Raw genomic sequence first — 13210 nt, forward strand, 5'->3', positions numbered from 1 at the left:
TTAATTGCAGCCATTCACGCTGTGAGTGGTGCAAATTAAGAGACAACAGCGTGAAGCGTCCTGGTGATTTGAGGCGGCGGCATTGACAGCTGTATATTTAGATGCCACTTTTTGCCTTCGGATGTTGGTCAGCCAGTCAGGAGTCGCTGACCTAGACTTAGAAGCCTAGCAGGGAGGTGCGTGTAGAAACCGCGCGATGCCCAGGACGGGACTCGGTGACTGGAGTTAAAATCCCTGCACTGCCGTTTTCGTCGTCAAGGGAGTGTGCAGAGAATGGCTCTTGGGCCGTGTGTGTTCTGAAAGCGAGAACCCGCCACGTCCCCTGCACCTGTCCTGTCCACACACAGGCCGTTGCGCGTGGTCCCGTTCGGCACTGGTGACGTGGCGTTTTCGTTGTATTTCATGGACCTCCTGACCTGCAGGAGGTCACGGCGAGGGACGGCCTGATTGTCTGCTGCAGGTAGCTCGAGAAGGGCTGTCCTTGGTTCCTGGTCCCCGCTCACACTTCCTCTGGGCTAACAGGTCACCGCCCCAGTTCAGGTCGCCCCCAAGAGCATCCCGATCACCCGGTTCCTCTCGTCTGCTCATCACACCGGCAGTTTCATAGTTGGGTGTGACACGGTTGGTGATGTCTGTTCCCCTGGCAGAGGGCTCCGTGGAGGCGTGGACCGTGTCTGGTGCTTGGCACACAGTAGGCACTCCACAAACGTGCGTTGAATGAATGGTCAGCCCTACCTTCTCCTCACTTCTGGTCCTGCCTCCAGGGGTAGCCTAGGCTGGCCGCATTCAGGAAGAAAGCGACAGGTGGACACAGATGCTCTTGCTACATTAGACACCCACCTGGCTTTCACAGGTCTGCACCCCTAGAGCTGCAAGGCAGGTCGGAAACATTTTCTTGCCCTGGTCATGGAATATGGGTTACCACTGCCTGCCTCAGAAAACCACCATGATGTTGCAGTGCGGTAGACTTTAAAAGACCTTTTGATGAGGAGGAACGCGACGTCGTAGCTGCATAGTTGAGCTGCGAGTCTGATTTTGAAGGGTGACTCATACTGTGTTCTCACCCTGGGAGGTGGTAAGGGAGCAGTAGCATCCTTGGATCTTCAGGCTTGGATCTGCTCTGTGCCTTGGTATCCTTTTAACATTAACGATTAAGAAAACACATTCTCTTTTTTTCAATCCCACCCGAGGACATTTTTGCATTTATCTTCAGATAAAGCGGAAAGGGGAGAGGGGGTAAGAGAGAGAGAGAGAAACATCGATGTGAGAGAGACACACAGACTGGCTGCCACACACACACGACCCCAACCAGGGCCGGGGACAAACTGTAACTGAGGTACGTGCCCTTAACGGGAACCAAACCCGGGACTCTGGTCCGCGGGCCGACGCTCTAACCGCTGAGCCAAACCGGCCAGGGGAAGAAAACAAATTCTCAAAGCAATGGTTTGTCAACTTGGTAGTGTCCAATTTTAGAAGTTGGCAGGAAAAGTGGAATTTAACATCTGCTTAGATTCCAAAAGCACAGGAAAAAGAAAAAAATTACAGATGACCTCCGGCTTCTAAAGGTTCAACTTCAATGTTTCACCTTTACGGTGGGCCTGTGCACAAGAAATGCACATTCAGTAGAAACCATGCCGTGAATTTTGAACTTCGATGTCTTCCTGGACTAGCTGGTGGTATGACACTCTCTCGTGATGCTGGACAGCAGCGGCCTCCGCCCCGTCAGGCCCGCCATCCTGAGGGTCAACAGCCTGTACTCTACAGTGTCCTGTTTTGTCTGTGTTTTGGGACATCGTGTTCCCCGTATTCACTCCCCATCACACCCTTCTGTGTCTCCTGCTTCTGGGGTGAAGAACAATGCGATTATTCTTGAGGTGAAACTCAACGTAATGGCCCAGCTGTAGACCAGAGTGTATGTTCTGAGCACACGGAAGGTGGGCCAGGCTAACCGATGATGTCCCGTGGGTTGGGTATAGTCCAGGCATTTTCGACTTGGGATATTCTCCCCTGGTGATGAGTGTCAGGAGGTGAGCCCAGCGCGGGTTGGGGGACATCAGTATTGCCCAGGGAGTCATGATCACACCACAGCTCGCTGGTCGGCCAGATCTCATTATGTTCTCGCTGATCGCTTTTCTGTTGGGGGGTGTCGTCCAGATGGAGCATCGGCATCGGAAGAAGGACACCCCCGTGCAGGCCAGCAGCCACCACCTGTTTGTGCAGATGAAGAGCCTCATGTGTTCCAACCTGGGGGAGGAGCTGGAGGTCATCTTCTCGCTCTTCGACAGCAAGGAGAATCGCCCCATCAGGTAACTGCACCGGACTGGCCTGGTAGCTCCTGTGCTGCCATCCTGGGTCTTGGCGACTGGCAAGCGGTAGACGGGATGACCTGGGGCATGTTTCTTCTGTCAGCCTCAGTGTCCCCGTCTGCAGAACCCCGTGGGTTCTAGGCTTCCTCCTCTCCGCGTTCCCCTGAGAGTCACGGGTGATGTCTGCGGACGTTCCGGCAAAACGTGGAGGGGCTGTGCGACTGGGTCATTATCACGAAATGAAAGTATGACGCTGGGGTCAGGTCTGTTCGAGGGGTTGCGTGTTGAGAAGTCAAGGGAGATAGAACATCTCCAGTCTGTTGACTCATCAAAGTCAGCACACTGTATTTTTTTAATTTTCGGGAAATAATCACGTTACTCTTCTCCTACCTGGATCGAATGATACGAAGAGATGATCAAACTCTTGGGCACCTTCCCATTAGAGTGTCGGAGCTGCGAAATGATAAACAATTTTCATGTGTTATGTGTGTGCACACCCTGTTTTCTTCCTTCTCGGTCTGTGAGTCTTCCCTGGTGCCGTTGTCTCCGGGCGAGTTCTCAGCGTCAGGGCAGACATATGGCAGATGTTTCTGTGTGCTTTAAACTTTTTCATATATACATGTGTGTGCATGTGTGCGTGTGTGTGTGTGTGTGTGTGCGTGTTTTAGTTGAACACAACGCACACCATCTTTTACATTAACATGTTTCCAGTTTAAGTGTAGAATTTAAATGGTGTCACACAGATCACACATAAGGACCCCAGCTGTACCATGTTTAAAAATAAATGCTTATCAAAATAAACACTGACAATTTTAAGGGACACGGAGTGGAATGTATTGTTTCATAAACACAAAATAAACCTGGAATATTTCTTTTCTGTTAAAGAAAAAGTATTTTTTTCCTGGGAAATATGCATGAAGTTTATTTGCCATGCACTGCTAGCCATAACTCTTTAGTGAATTAATTTATTATATGTTAATCATTACCTATTAGCAGTGCACTTTCTGTTTCTTGACAGTGTAGTATGTCCACAGAATTTGAGGTAGTGGGTTTTTTGCAGCCAGGACAGAATTTACGAGGTGTGGAAATAACAATGGTACCAGTTTCAAAATCTGCTTCATACACGGTTGGAGGAGATGAATTAGTGAGTTAGGGAACTTCCACCTTCCACAAACCAACACCACTAACACGGAAAGACGAAGGCATGAGAAACCCATCCCGGCGACGGCTTAGCGCTTGCTTTGGGAATGTGGACGGTGACTCGGGGGTGTCTGTGCACATATTGACGTGTGTCTCGGAGAGCCGGTGTCTAGGTGGTTCAGGGAAGAAACTCACAACCATGTGTCTGCTCTGTGGGCTCCAACACATGTAACACGCGGTGTGGATAAAAGGGGTAAGCGAGGCCACTCGTGTTCACTCCCGTGCAGCTAACGTTTTGCGGAGCACAGACCCCTCTGCACTGATCAGAGTGCCTCAGTGGTCAGGTTGCGTTCATGTAGGATTCATGTTTTCTCGTGATAAACACTTTCAAAGTTTCTAAAATGTCCGTTTAGGTTTCAGGCGATAGAATGCCCCTTGCTTTATTCCTGTTACTTGGTGAAAGGAGGCAATGTACTTGGGTTGTGCAGGACCCTGAATACTGTCCTCATGGGCCCCAGGTCCAGGCTAGGAGCTGGTATCCTTCCTGCTCTGTAAGTGGTCGGTGTGCCTGCCCCCGCTCCTCTCTGCTCTGCGGAGAAGTGGAGGCTGAGTTCCACGCGCGGCCTTGCTCTCTGAGCTCGGCCATGCTCCCACCCCCCGTTTTGTCATCAGTATAAACGTGGCGGGCAGCAGGACGCCCCGGCATGGGGATGCGTGCTCACTGGTGCTTGGAGCAGCCTCACATGGACTTTCTGAGGCTGCAGCCCAGCGACTTTTCTTTTAGGGGTGTCGTAACCTCGCTGGGAGCAGCCCTGGCCGTTGGCTGCAGGAAGTCACCTTGTCCGGGGCCAGGTGGAGGGGCCATCGTGTGCAAAGCCTGCACAGGTGCGATTAGGTCCTCGAACAAGGCAGCCAGCTGGTAACGCATGTTTCTCGAACTTGCCCCTTTAGCACGCGGGCAGGGCTCGGCGGCGCTGGCCGTCTGCCAGCCAGACGTCCGCGTGAGCGCGTGCGATGTGGGGCAGGAGGACACTCCCTCCCTGCTCTGTTCCCTGTGTCTGGTTGAATACTCGGCTGACACGAGAGAGGCTAACAAGGGAGTATCGGATCGAATTCCAGGCGCCCGGGACCCCCCCCACGAGAGGCTCAGGCGCAGAAAGGAGAGCGAGGTGCGCGGGGCCTCTGGCTAAGGCGAGGGAGGGCACCTGGGGATTCCAAGGGTCGTCGCACGGTCCTGCAAGGAGCAGGCGGTCAGTCACTAGGATCCCCCCGCCCTGCAGTAAAGGTCAAAAGGTCATCTCAGAGCATGTCTTACTGTGGGCAAGGCCCCTCATTCGGGTTCTTCTGGGTAGGTGAGGGGTGGGCTCTTTGAGCCCCTAGGGTCTCGGTTGCCTTTAGCTCAAAATACCCCGCGTCCCACAGAGGGGCAGTGTGGGGGATTGTTTTGAACCCCGACAATGTGTTATCAACACGGATTTTCCCGATGAGAAAGTCCAGGCACAGAGAGGGTCAGTACTGGCCATAGGCACAGTGGGGCGGCGCTCTGGCCCTGCCTGCCCCTCCATGCGCCATTGCCCAACCACGGCCCCCTGCCACGCGCCAGTGCCCAGCCATGGCCCCCCACCACGTGCCATTGCCCAACCACGGCCCCCCACCATGTACCATTGCCCAACCACGGCCCCCCGCCACGTGCCAGTGCTCAGGCACGACCCCCCACCACGTGCCAGTGCCCGGCCACAGCCCCCTGCCACACGCCAGTGCCTGGCCATGGCTTCCCGCCACACGCCTGTGCCCAGCCACGACCCCCACCCACCAGTGCTGGCCACGGCCCCCTGGGTGCTGCCGTCGGTGCACGTCTGAACGTTTCCACAGTTGAGCAGGATTTGTTGGCCGGGGTCTGAGCTCCGCAGGCAGTGAAGGGAACGAGGGCCTGGGGCGTGCTCTCCGGAGGGTACTTGGGGAAGCGCCGCGTAGCTTCAGCTCTCACCGTGCCAGCCACACGCTCAGGCCTGGCCCTTGGACGCCCCACGGACAAGGAGCCAGTGCGGGAGGACGGTCCCGCTCACCCCAGGAACAACGCAGCTCCTGGTTTCCGCAGGCCCAGGAAGGGTGCAGTTTCTGACAGAAACCTCGAGTAAACTGTCGCTGAAGCTGGGCTCGTGCGTCTTAGCCCTAAACCATTTCTGCCCGTCACCTCAAAGGTTGGCCTCCAGGGCATGTGGGGACCCCTCTGCTGGAGGTGTTGGTGAGGATTCAGGGGTGTGGGCGGCGTCTTGCCGACATGCCCCCGCCCTGCAGGCTCCCCCCAGTGTGCCTTCCTCGGCTGCTTGTGGCAGCATGACCCCCAGCCCCCCAGGTGGAACCCCACACTATCAGCAGAAAGGACGCACTTTTAGTAACTTGAGTTTTGTAGAGTATTTTTTTTTAATCCTCACCGAGGAATATGTTTCCATTGATTTTTAGAGAGAGAAATAGTGCGGGGTGGGGGGTGGGGATAGAAACATGGATGTAGGAGGGGAGCATTGATCACCTGCCTCCCGTATGTGCCCCCACTGGGATCAACCCCACAGCCTGGGCATGTGCCCTGCCCGGGAATTGAACCCACAACCTTCTGGTGCAAAGGGTGATGCTCCAATCAACTGGGCCACCCAGCCAGGGTGAGTTTTGCACAGTCTTCATATGACTTCTCACTATACAAGAGTATTTATTAGTTAAAAAAAAAAAAGTTGAGCCCTGGCTGGTTTGGCTCAGCAGTAAGAGCGTCGGCCCGCGGTCCAGAGAGACCCGGGTTCGGTTCCTGCTAAGGGCACGTACCTCGGTTGCATTTTGTCCCCGGCCCTGGTTGGGTCGTGCGGGTGGCAGCCACTCGATGTGTCCCTTTCACGTCGATGTTTCTCTCTCTCTCCCTCCCTCCCACTCTGTCTGAACAACAACAAAACAACAACAACAACAACAAAAATGGAAAAATGTCCTCGGGTGAGGAAAAAATAAATTTAAAAAATGTTGACCAAGTTTTAGATGAGTGAAATGTTTTTCGAGAGCACCTGACTGGTCATCATTTCCTCCGTCCAGAGGGTGTGGCTGGAAAAGTCAGGGCTCATTTCCCTAGATGTCAGCTGTGGTTCCATTTTATCTGATTAGCAAACACTTACATAATGCTTACAGTGCACCAGGCACTGTTTGGAGCTCTTGAAAAAATATTATTTACTCCTTGTAACAACCTAGGAGATAGGTACTATTTATCCATTTTTTTTTAAACCATATTTCTTCATAGTTGGGGAGCCTGAAACACAGAGAGGTTAGTAACTCGCCCAAGGTTGCACAGCTGGTAGGTAGCGGGGCTGGTGTTTTAACATGTATCAGAATTCTGAATCACCCTTCGACATCCATTCTCATTATCTCCAGTGTTTATAATGTCCCATTTTTCTTTCTTAAATTTATTGGGGTGAAACTGGTTCCTAAGGTCATATAGGTTCCCAGCATACAGCTCTGTGATATGTGGTCTGTCTGCGGCATTGTGCGCCCACCAAAGGCAGCCCATTCTTGCTCACCCTTGGGTAGCACGGGGTCTGGTGAGGCCTTTGAGTTCTTTGCTGCTGTTGTAAGAACTAGAGCGGGAGGCTTGAGCGGGGGGCTTGAGCGGGGGGCTTGAGGGGGTGAAGCGCTACAGGAAGGGTCCAGTGACTAGGAAGAGGCCGCCCGAGGAAGGGGGCCCATCGCCCATCGAGGTCTGGTAGGGGCGCTGGGAAGAGCCCACCATCTGCTGGGGGAGGGCGTGGGGACCAGATGTGCGTGCGTGTAGACAGATGGGTAGATTTGGGGCTCTCTGCGGTTCCCACACAAAGAAATCAAACTACGTCACGTGCCACGCGACACACGTCTGCGCGGCTCACGGTTAAAACTGCGCTGGTCGGTGGCAGACGTCGTCGTTGAGTCCGTGCGGCCCACGGGCTGAGCGGCTGCGGAAGCCAGTGTTCCTTGTCTTTCCCGCGCTGACATATGTCAGTTCATCGGCAGCAGGCGTGAATGATGTGGGCCGATGGCAGCAGCACCCCCTGGCTCACTGCCTCCCTGAACCCACCAGCGCTTGTTACTGGGCCGATGACAGCAGCACCCCGGCTCACTGCCTCCCTGAACCCACCAGCGCTTGTTACTGGCGCCTTCCGGGGCTCCGTTCATTGATGCTGCACATTTGTTCCCGGCTGATCCCCCCTGTGTCTCCTCATCCGAGAAGATATCGAATGGAACCCGACTGTCACCAGCCGCACCACGCTCCTCACCACGGGCCTGGGCTTTCACTTGGGAAACCAGCAAGCAGGGCTTCCGGAGAGAGACTAATCCTGGTGACTAAATACAGTGTTGTCCTCGGCATTTAATTTCAGGTACTTTCTGTGGGTACCCTATTCACATGCTTTTCTGATGCTGTGGGTTTCCTGCCATCATACGGTGAAGCTCGTCATTTTGCTTGAAGGCTTCCTTACGTGCATGTGTTACGTGGCCCGTGATGACCGTCCTTGGAGGACATCACCGCAATCCTGTCGCTTACGGAAAACACGAGTAGTGCGTGTTATGGTGAGGCACGGACTTTTTCACACGTGCTCACACTGAACTGTGAGATGTAGCTGTTTCTGCCCATCTTTGGAGCACACACCTCCCTATACCTGGTGCAGGAGCCCCTGGGTGGTATGTACGGGCCTGGGTTCAGGTCCCGCCTTTGCCATTCAGTAGCTACATCGGGCCAGGCTGTTAGCTTACCTGCTAAGGGAGGGTAATGCTAGTATTTTCCTCATCAGATTGTTTACGGATCAAATGAGATAATACCTGCACTCCATACTGTCATGCTGGACACACAGTAGGATAATCAGTGAGTACATCTTAGCTATTATGATGATGACTTTTTTTTTTTTTTAAATCCTCACCTGAGCATATTTTTCTATTGATTTTCAGACGGGGTGAGAGGATGGGAGGGAGGGAGGGAGGAGAGAGAGAGAGAAACATCGATTGGTTGCCTTCTGCGTGACCCCAACCAGGACTGGGGACTGAACCATAACCGAGGTGCATGGACACAACCGAGGTACCTGTCCTTGACAGGAATCAAACCACAGCTCTTGGGTCCGCAGGCCAGTGCTTGACCCGCTGAGCCCAACCGGCCTGGGCTCTCGTGATGACTTTTTAAAAACCCAAGCAGGAACTGGAATGTAGCTAGAAGTGACATGTGGTGTTCGGGTCGGATTCTTAAAGAAATCATGGGTTCCAAGGAATTCCTGTTGACGTGTTAGGCAGGTGTCACTATCGTTATGTATGGGGGGAGACTTACGAATGCAACGCCATCAGGGACACGGTTTGCTTCACAATATTTCAGCAACAGAACTAAAGAAATGGAAAACAAAGGCGGAATAAAGAGGTAGGTGGAGCAGATATGATACAATCCACTGCTCGGGAATTCCTGCGTGGTACGCGGGTCTTGGTTGAGCTTCTGTCACGCGGTCTGTACGGCTAAGGGCTGGCTGCCCACGCCGATTCGTGCTTCACGCACGTGGGCGGGAAAGTCTTGAGAACAGCACGTTCTCCGTTTCTCTAGCGAGGGCTGGTTCATTCGTCTGGTCTAGCCATTCACCCCATGGAGGGTCCGGACTCCATTCCACCGAGAGGCACGTCCTGGGTTCATATGAACTGGCAGTAATATTTTCGGTGATGTATTGGGCAAAACTTAAGAGGAATGTTTTCCGAAAGGTCTAGGACCTTGAGTATTATAGAACACAAATATTACAATTCACCTTCGCAGCGTAAGCTCCGATTCATCTATAAAGCAGAATCGGCCACTGTGAGAAGGTTAATGTCCCGTGAGAGTAAATCCCTCCTATGCTGAAGGGACCACCTTCCCAGAAAGTCCAACTTAGTCCAGGTTGGTCCTCCCACGGGAAAGGAAACGCTGCAGTCGGCTGTGTGAATGGCACGTCTCCTTGAACCGTGCTGTGTCCACTCACCCCCTCATCGCACGAGTGTGGAGGTCACGGCCCTGTGCCCACGGTGCGAGGCCTGGCTGGGATTGCAGCCGCGGACCCTGGAGTCCACAGCGCGAGGGGTCCGGGGCACGGGCGAGGCCTCTCCTTTGAAACAGAGGAAGGACCCGAGGAAGGGAGACGTGGACAGTGAATTGGGGGGTCACCGTTAACGTGGAGAAAAGACTGGGTTTGCGGCTTGATCTTTTGTCGGTGAAGCGGGGAGACAGGTTGGCTGCTGTTGGGGAGCTGGAAGGAGATGAAACGGAGTCATCTCCAGTCAAGTGAGTTGCAGGAACGCGGGCTGCGGACTCAGCGAGCGTGCCAGGGCGAGTCCCGACCAACAGCAGAGCGGCCGAGTCCATTGGGCCCCGCCGGCCAGAGTCATGGGAAAGTGGGGTGAGCCTGGCTCCCCAGCTTTTGCAGGGTGCACAGGAAATGGGGAGCAGAAGCAGGAAGCTGGTGGGGTTGCAGGCTGAAGCCTCACAGCTGGGGAAGAAGGAGCAGACCAGGAAGCCAGCCTCACGAGGAGGAGAATCAAGGGCATAAGGACGCAGCTCCCAGTAGGTCTCCACAGAGGCCGATATGATCCAATAGCTCGTTTCTTTTTTTTTATTATTTATTTATTTATTTATTTATTTATTTATTACAGATATTTTACCTTTTTACCCCATTGGCACCCCCACCCCCCCCCCCTCCACCCTGTCCCCGGCTTAGTTGTCCATGTCCATTGGTCATGCATACATGCATATAAGTTCTGTGGTTTATCCCTTCCCACCCCCCCCACTCCCCATCCCCTCTTCTGAGGGATGTCAGTCTGTGCCCCACTTCCATGTGTCTGGGTCTACCGTATTCCTCAGACTGTTATGTTCATTATATTCCGTATATAAGTGAGATCATGTGGTATCTGTCCTTCTCTGCTTGGCTTCCTAGGAAGCCTGAAACACCAATCAGAAAGAATATATGTACCCCCATGTTCATAGCAGCACTATTTACAATAGCTAAGATCTGGAAACAGCCCAAGTGTCCACCAGTAGACGAATGGATCAAAAAGCTGTGGTACATGTACACAATGGAGTACTATGCAGCGGTAAGAAAGAAAGACCTCTTATCCTTTGAGACGACATGGAGGGACCTGGAAAGTATTATCCTAAGTGAAAGAAGCCAATAGCTCGTTTCTTAAAGGAAATGAAAGCTCGTGCTTTTGAAGAGACTCCGTTGCTGGGGAGTTTTTGTCTGGAGCTCACAGAGGGGAGCTGTCAGGGAGGAGGGTCCTTCAGGCCAGACTGGGAGAGATGCTGACGTCTTGTGTGTACCGCAGCCCAGAGCACAGAGCACAGAACTGAGGGTGTTTAGTTCTCTGCACATGGTGCCTGCGCCTCTCACTCGCCCGTCGTTTGCAGCTCACTGCAGTGCGGTCACACACGGTCAGCGTCCCCGCCTCGCCGTCCATGTGGAGCACGGATTGTTTTGAACACCGAGAGAGAGCTGGCATCGGTCTCTCTCTACAGTCTTAGGTTGTGCGACAACCTGAAAATTGTGGCTACTCCAAAGCCACGCAGCGCTGCTGGGAAATCCGGGGGACCGCTCCCGCAGACGGCGCGGCTCCGGGGACAAGGCGGGTGACGAGGGCATTCGAGGTCCTCTGTGGGTCGTGGTGGCGCCACCCCCTCCGGACGGCCCTGCGTGCTACTGGCTCTGTGTGGACAGGCAGGATTCTCCGTGCACGCCTGTCCCTCAGTGGCCCCCGGCCTCCCTCGCATCCTGGTGAAAGGCCCCTCTGCTTTTCACCTCCCTCCTCTCCGTTCGATGCTCCCAGCAGGTGCGTGGAACTTGCGGTGGTGTCACTTCGAAGTCAATCAGCCATGTGTTTTGCTCGCCCTTTGGTCACGCTTCTGTGCCACAGAGCAAATAACCAAATAAGTGCTTTAGAGACATGGTATTGACGTGAATAGGGGAGACGCTAAGAAATGGCCCCGTTGCCCAGCCGGTGTGGCTCAGTGGTTGAGCGTTGACCCCTGCACCACGAGGTCACCGGTTCGATTCCCGGCCCGGCCCAGGCCGTGGGCCCGATCCCCAGTAGGGGGGCGTGTAGGAGGTGGGCAGTCGATGTTCTTTCTCATCGATGTTCTATCTCTCTCTCCCTCTCCCTTCCTCTCTCTCTAAAATCAATAAAGAAAAAAAATTTAAAAAAGAAAGAAATGGCCCAGGAGGAAGATCTGAATGAAAACGAAGCAAGCGGAGAACGACCTTCATCCCTGCGGAGAACACCAGCGTAGAAGCCATCCACTCTCTTTCTCTGTAGCATTCTAAGAACCGTGCACTTCTGATTATGTTTGAAATTGCAGGTGGCTGCATCATTAGGATAAGTGGCTGGGAATTCCAAGGGGCAGACCAGTGGCCACTCCTAGAGCGAATGGCCTGAGAACTGGCTTCCTTTTCCCTTTAGCTCCAAGCACTCATTCGGGCCACTGTCCCTTTTACGTAAATCGCGCCCTGTTTGGGAATGTGACCAGAAGCGTCACTTCTGCTGTGTCTTAGAAGATGACCAGATTGTCACTCTTTTCCCAGGATTCTGGTCATCTCTGTCTCCTCCTCTCCTGTGTCCACTGCCTGGGGTGAATTCAGAGTCATGTCATTTTCCTAAACTCCCTACCGAATACGTGACAGTCACACACACCCACCCACCGGCAGACTGCTTTGGTGTTCAGGGGCATCTATGCAGAGAGATGAGCCAACACTGACCAAGGAGTTGTTGATGATACACCCTCCTCGTATCCTTTTCTGAAGATCGAACTTGACCCTTTCCTCATGGCTGAGTCCCCCACACGGTTCAGAGCGCTGACCCAGGGTGGGCCCTGGTGTCTCATTGTTGTTGAGGCAAAAGCATTAACTAAGCATGTCATCATTGTCCTAATCTTTCCTGCCATCTTTCCACTCCGGTGGGGAGGTGCTTACTAGTAAGAGACAGGGTGTCCAGTGCATCTGAAATGCTCGAGGAGTTGTTTCGTGTTGCCCTGTGTGAAGCGAAACAGTACTCTCAGACGCGTCTCCGGGGACCATCTCTCTGCAGAAACCGTCATGCTAACCAAAACGCCGGTGAAAACTGGCACATCCATCTGGCATGTTCTCCCCAGTCTTTCCACGTAGAGACTTTTTTGCCTACGAGTTAAATAGACTGCGTCTTCTTTTCATTTCCGTCCAACATCATCCATTTCGCACCATTGCTGCTGAGTCATTGATGTTCATCCCATCAGGGAACAGTTAGCGCTGTCCGCGGGGACAGGTGCTGATCGGGGCATCGGGGACTCGCCGGTGACTAAAACAGGAAAAGAGGAATGACTTCCCAGGACCTACACTCTTCTCATTAAATCCTATTAAGCTTTAAGGCAAAAGAGACTTTTAAAGGTGGGTTTCTACACCATCTCCGTGTGTGGTAACCACGTAGCTACTTTCACGTCACGGACATACTTGCGGCGAGGAAAGCAACGCTTCCTAACCTTTCCAGCGCCTCAGGCTCCTTCCGGCCCTGTGAAAACCAGAGGCCTGTCCAGGGAGGCTTGTACCTGTTCTCATGCACTTTACCATTTGCCTATCAGTGCAGAGACATCATAGCTGGGGCACAGAGCACGCTTGACCTTGTACAAGTCCAGCGGCCTGTGTTGTCTAGTTAATCAGTGCTACTTCATGATGACCCCGTTTTGGTGTTTACAGTTGTAATAAATATAAAGAATCTTGCTGTTGGAAGGGAAATTTGATTCT

At 53.3% G+C, this 13210-nt stretch overlaps 1 protein-coding gene across 1 annotated transcript in view; it reads left to right on the top strand.

Moving 5' to 3' along the window:
• DOCK4 (dedicator of cytokinesis 4) overlaps positions 1-13210 on the top strand; it is a 337471-nt gene that overhangs the window by 166162 nt on the left and 158099 nt on the right. Inside the window, exon 8 of the mRNA XM_036247405.1 lies at positions 2155-2306. Coding sequence (XP_036103298.1) covers positions 2155-2306 — 152 coding nt within the window. The remainder of the gene's footprint in view (positions 1-2154; positions 2307-13210) is intronic.

Source organism: Molossus molossus, unplaced genomic scaffold (assembly GCF_014108415.1).
Source record: "Molossus molossus isolate mMolMol1 unplaced genomic scaffold, mMolMol1.p scaffold_m16_p_7, whole genome shotgun sequence".
NCBI lineage: Eukaryota > Metazoa > Chordata > Mammalia > Chiroptera > Molossidae > Molossus > Molossus molossus.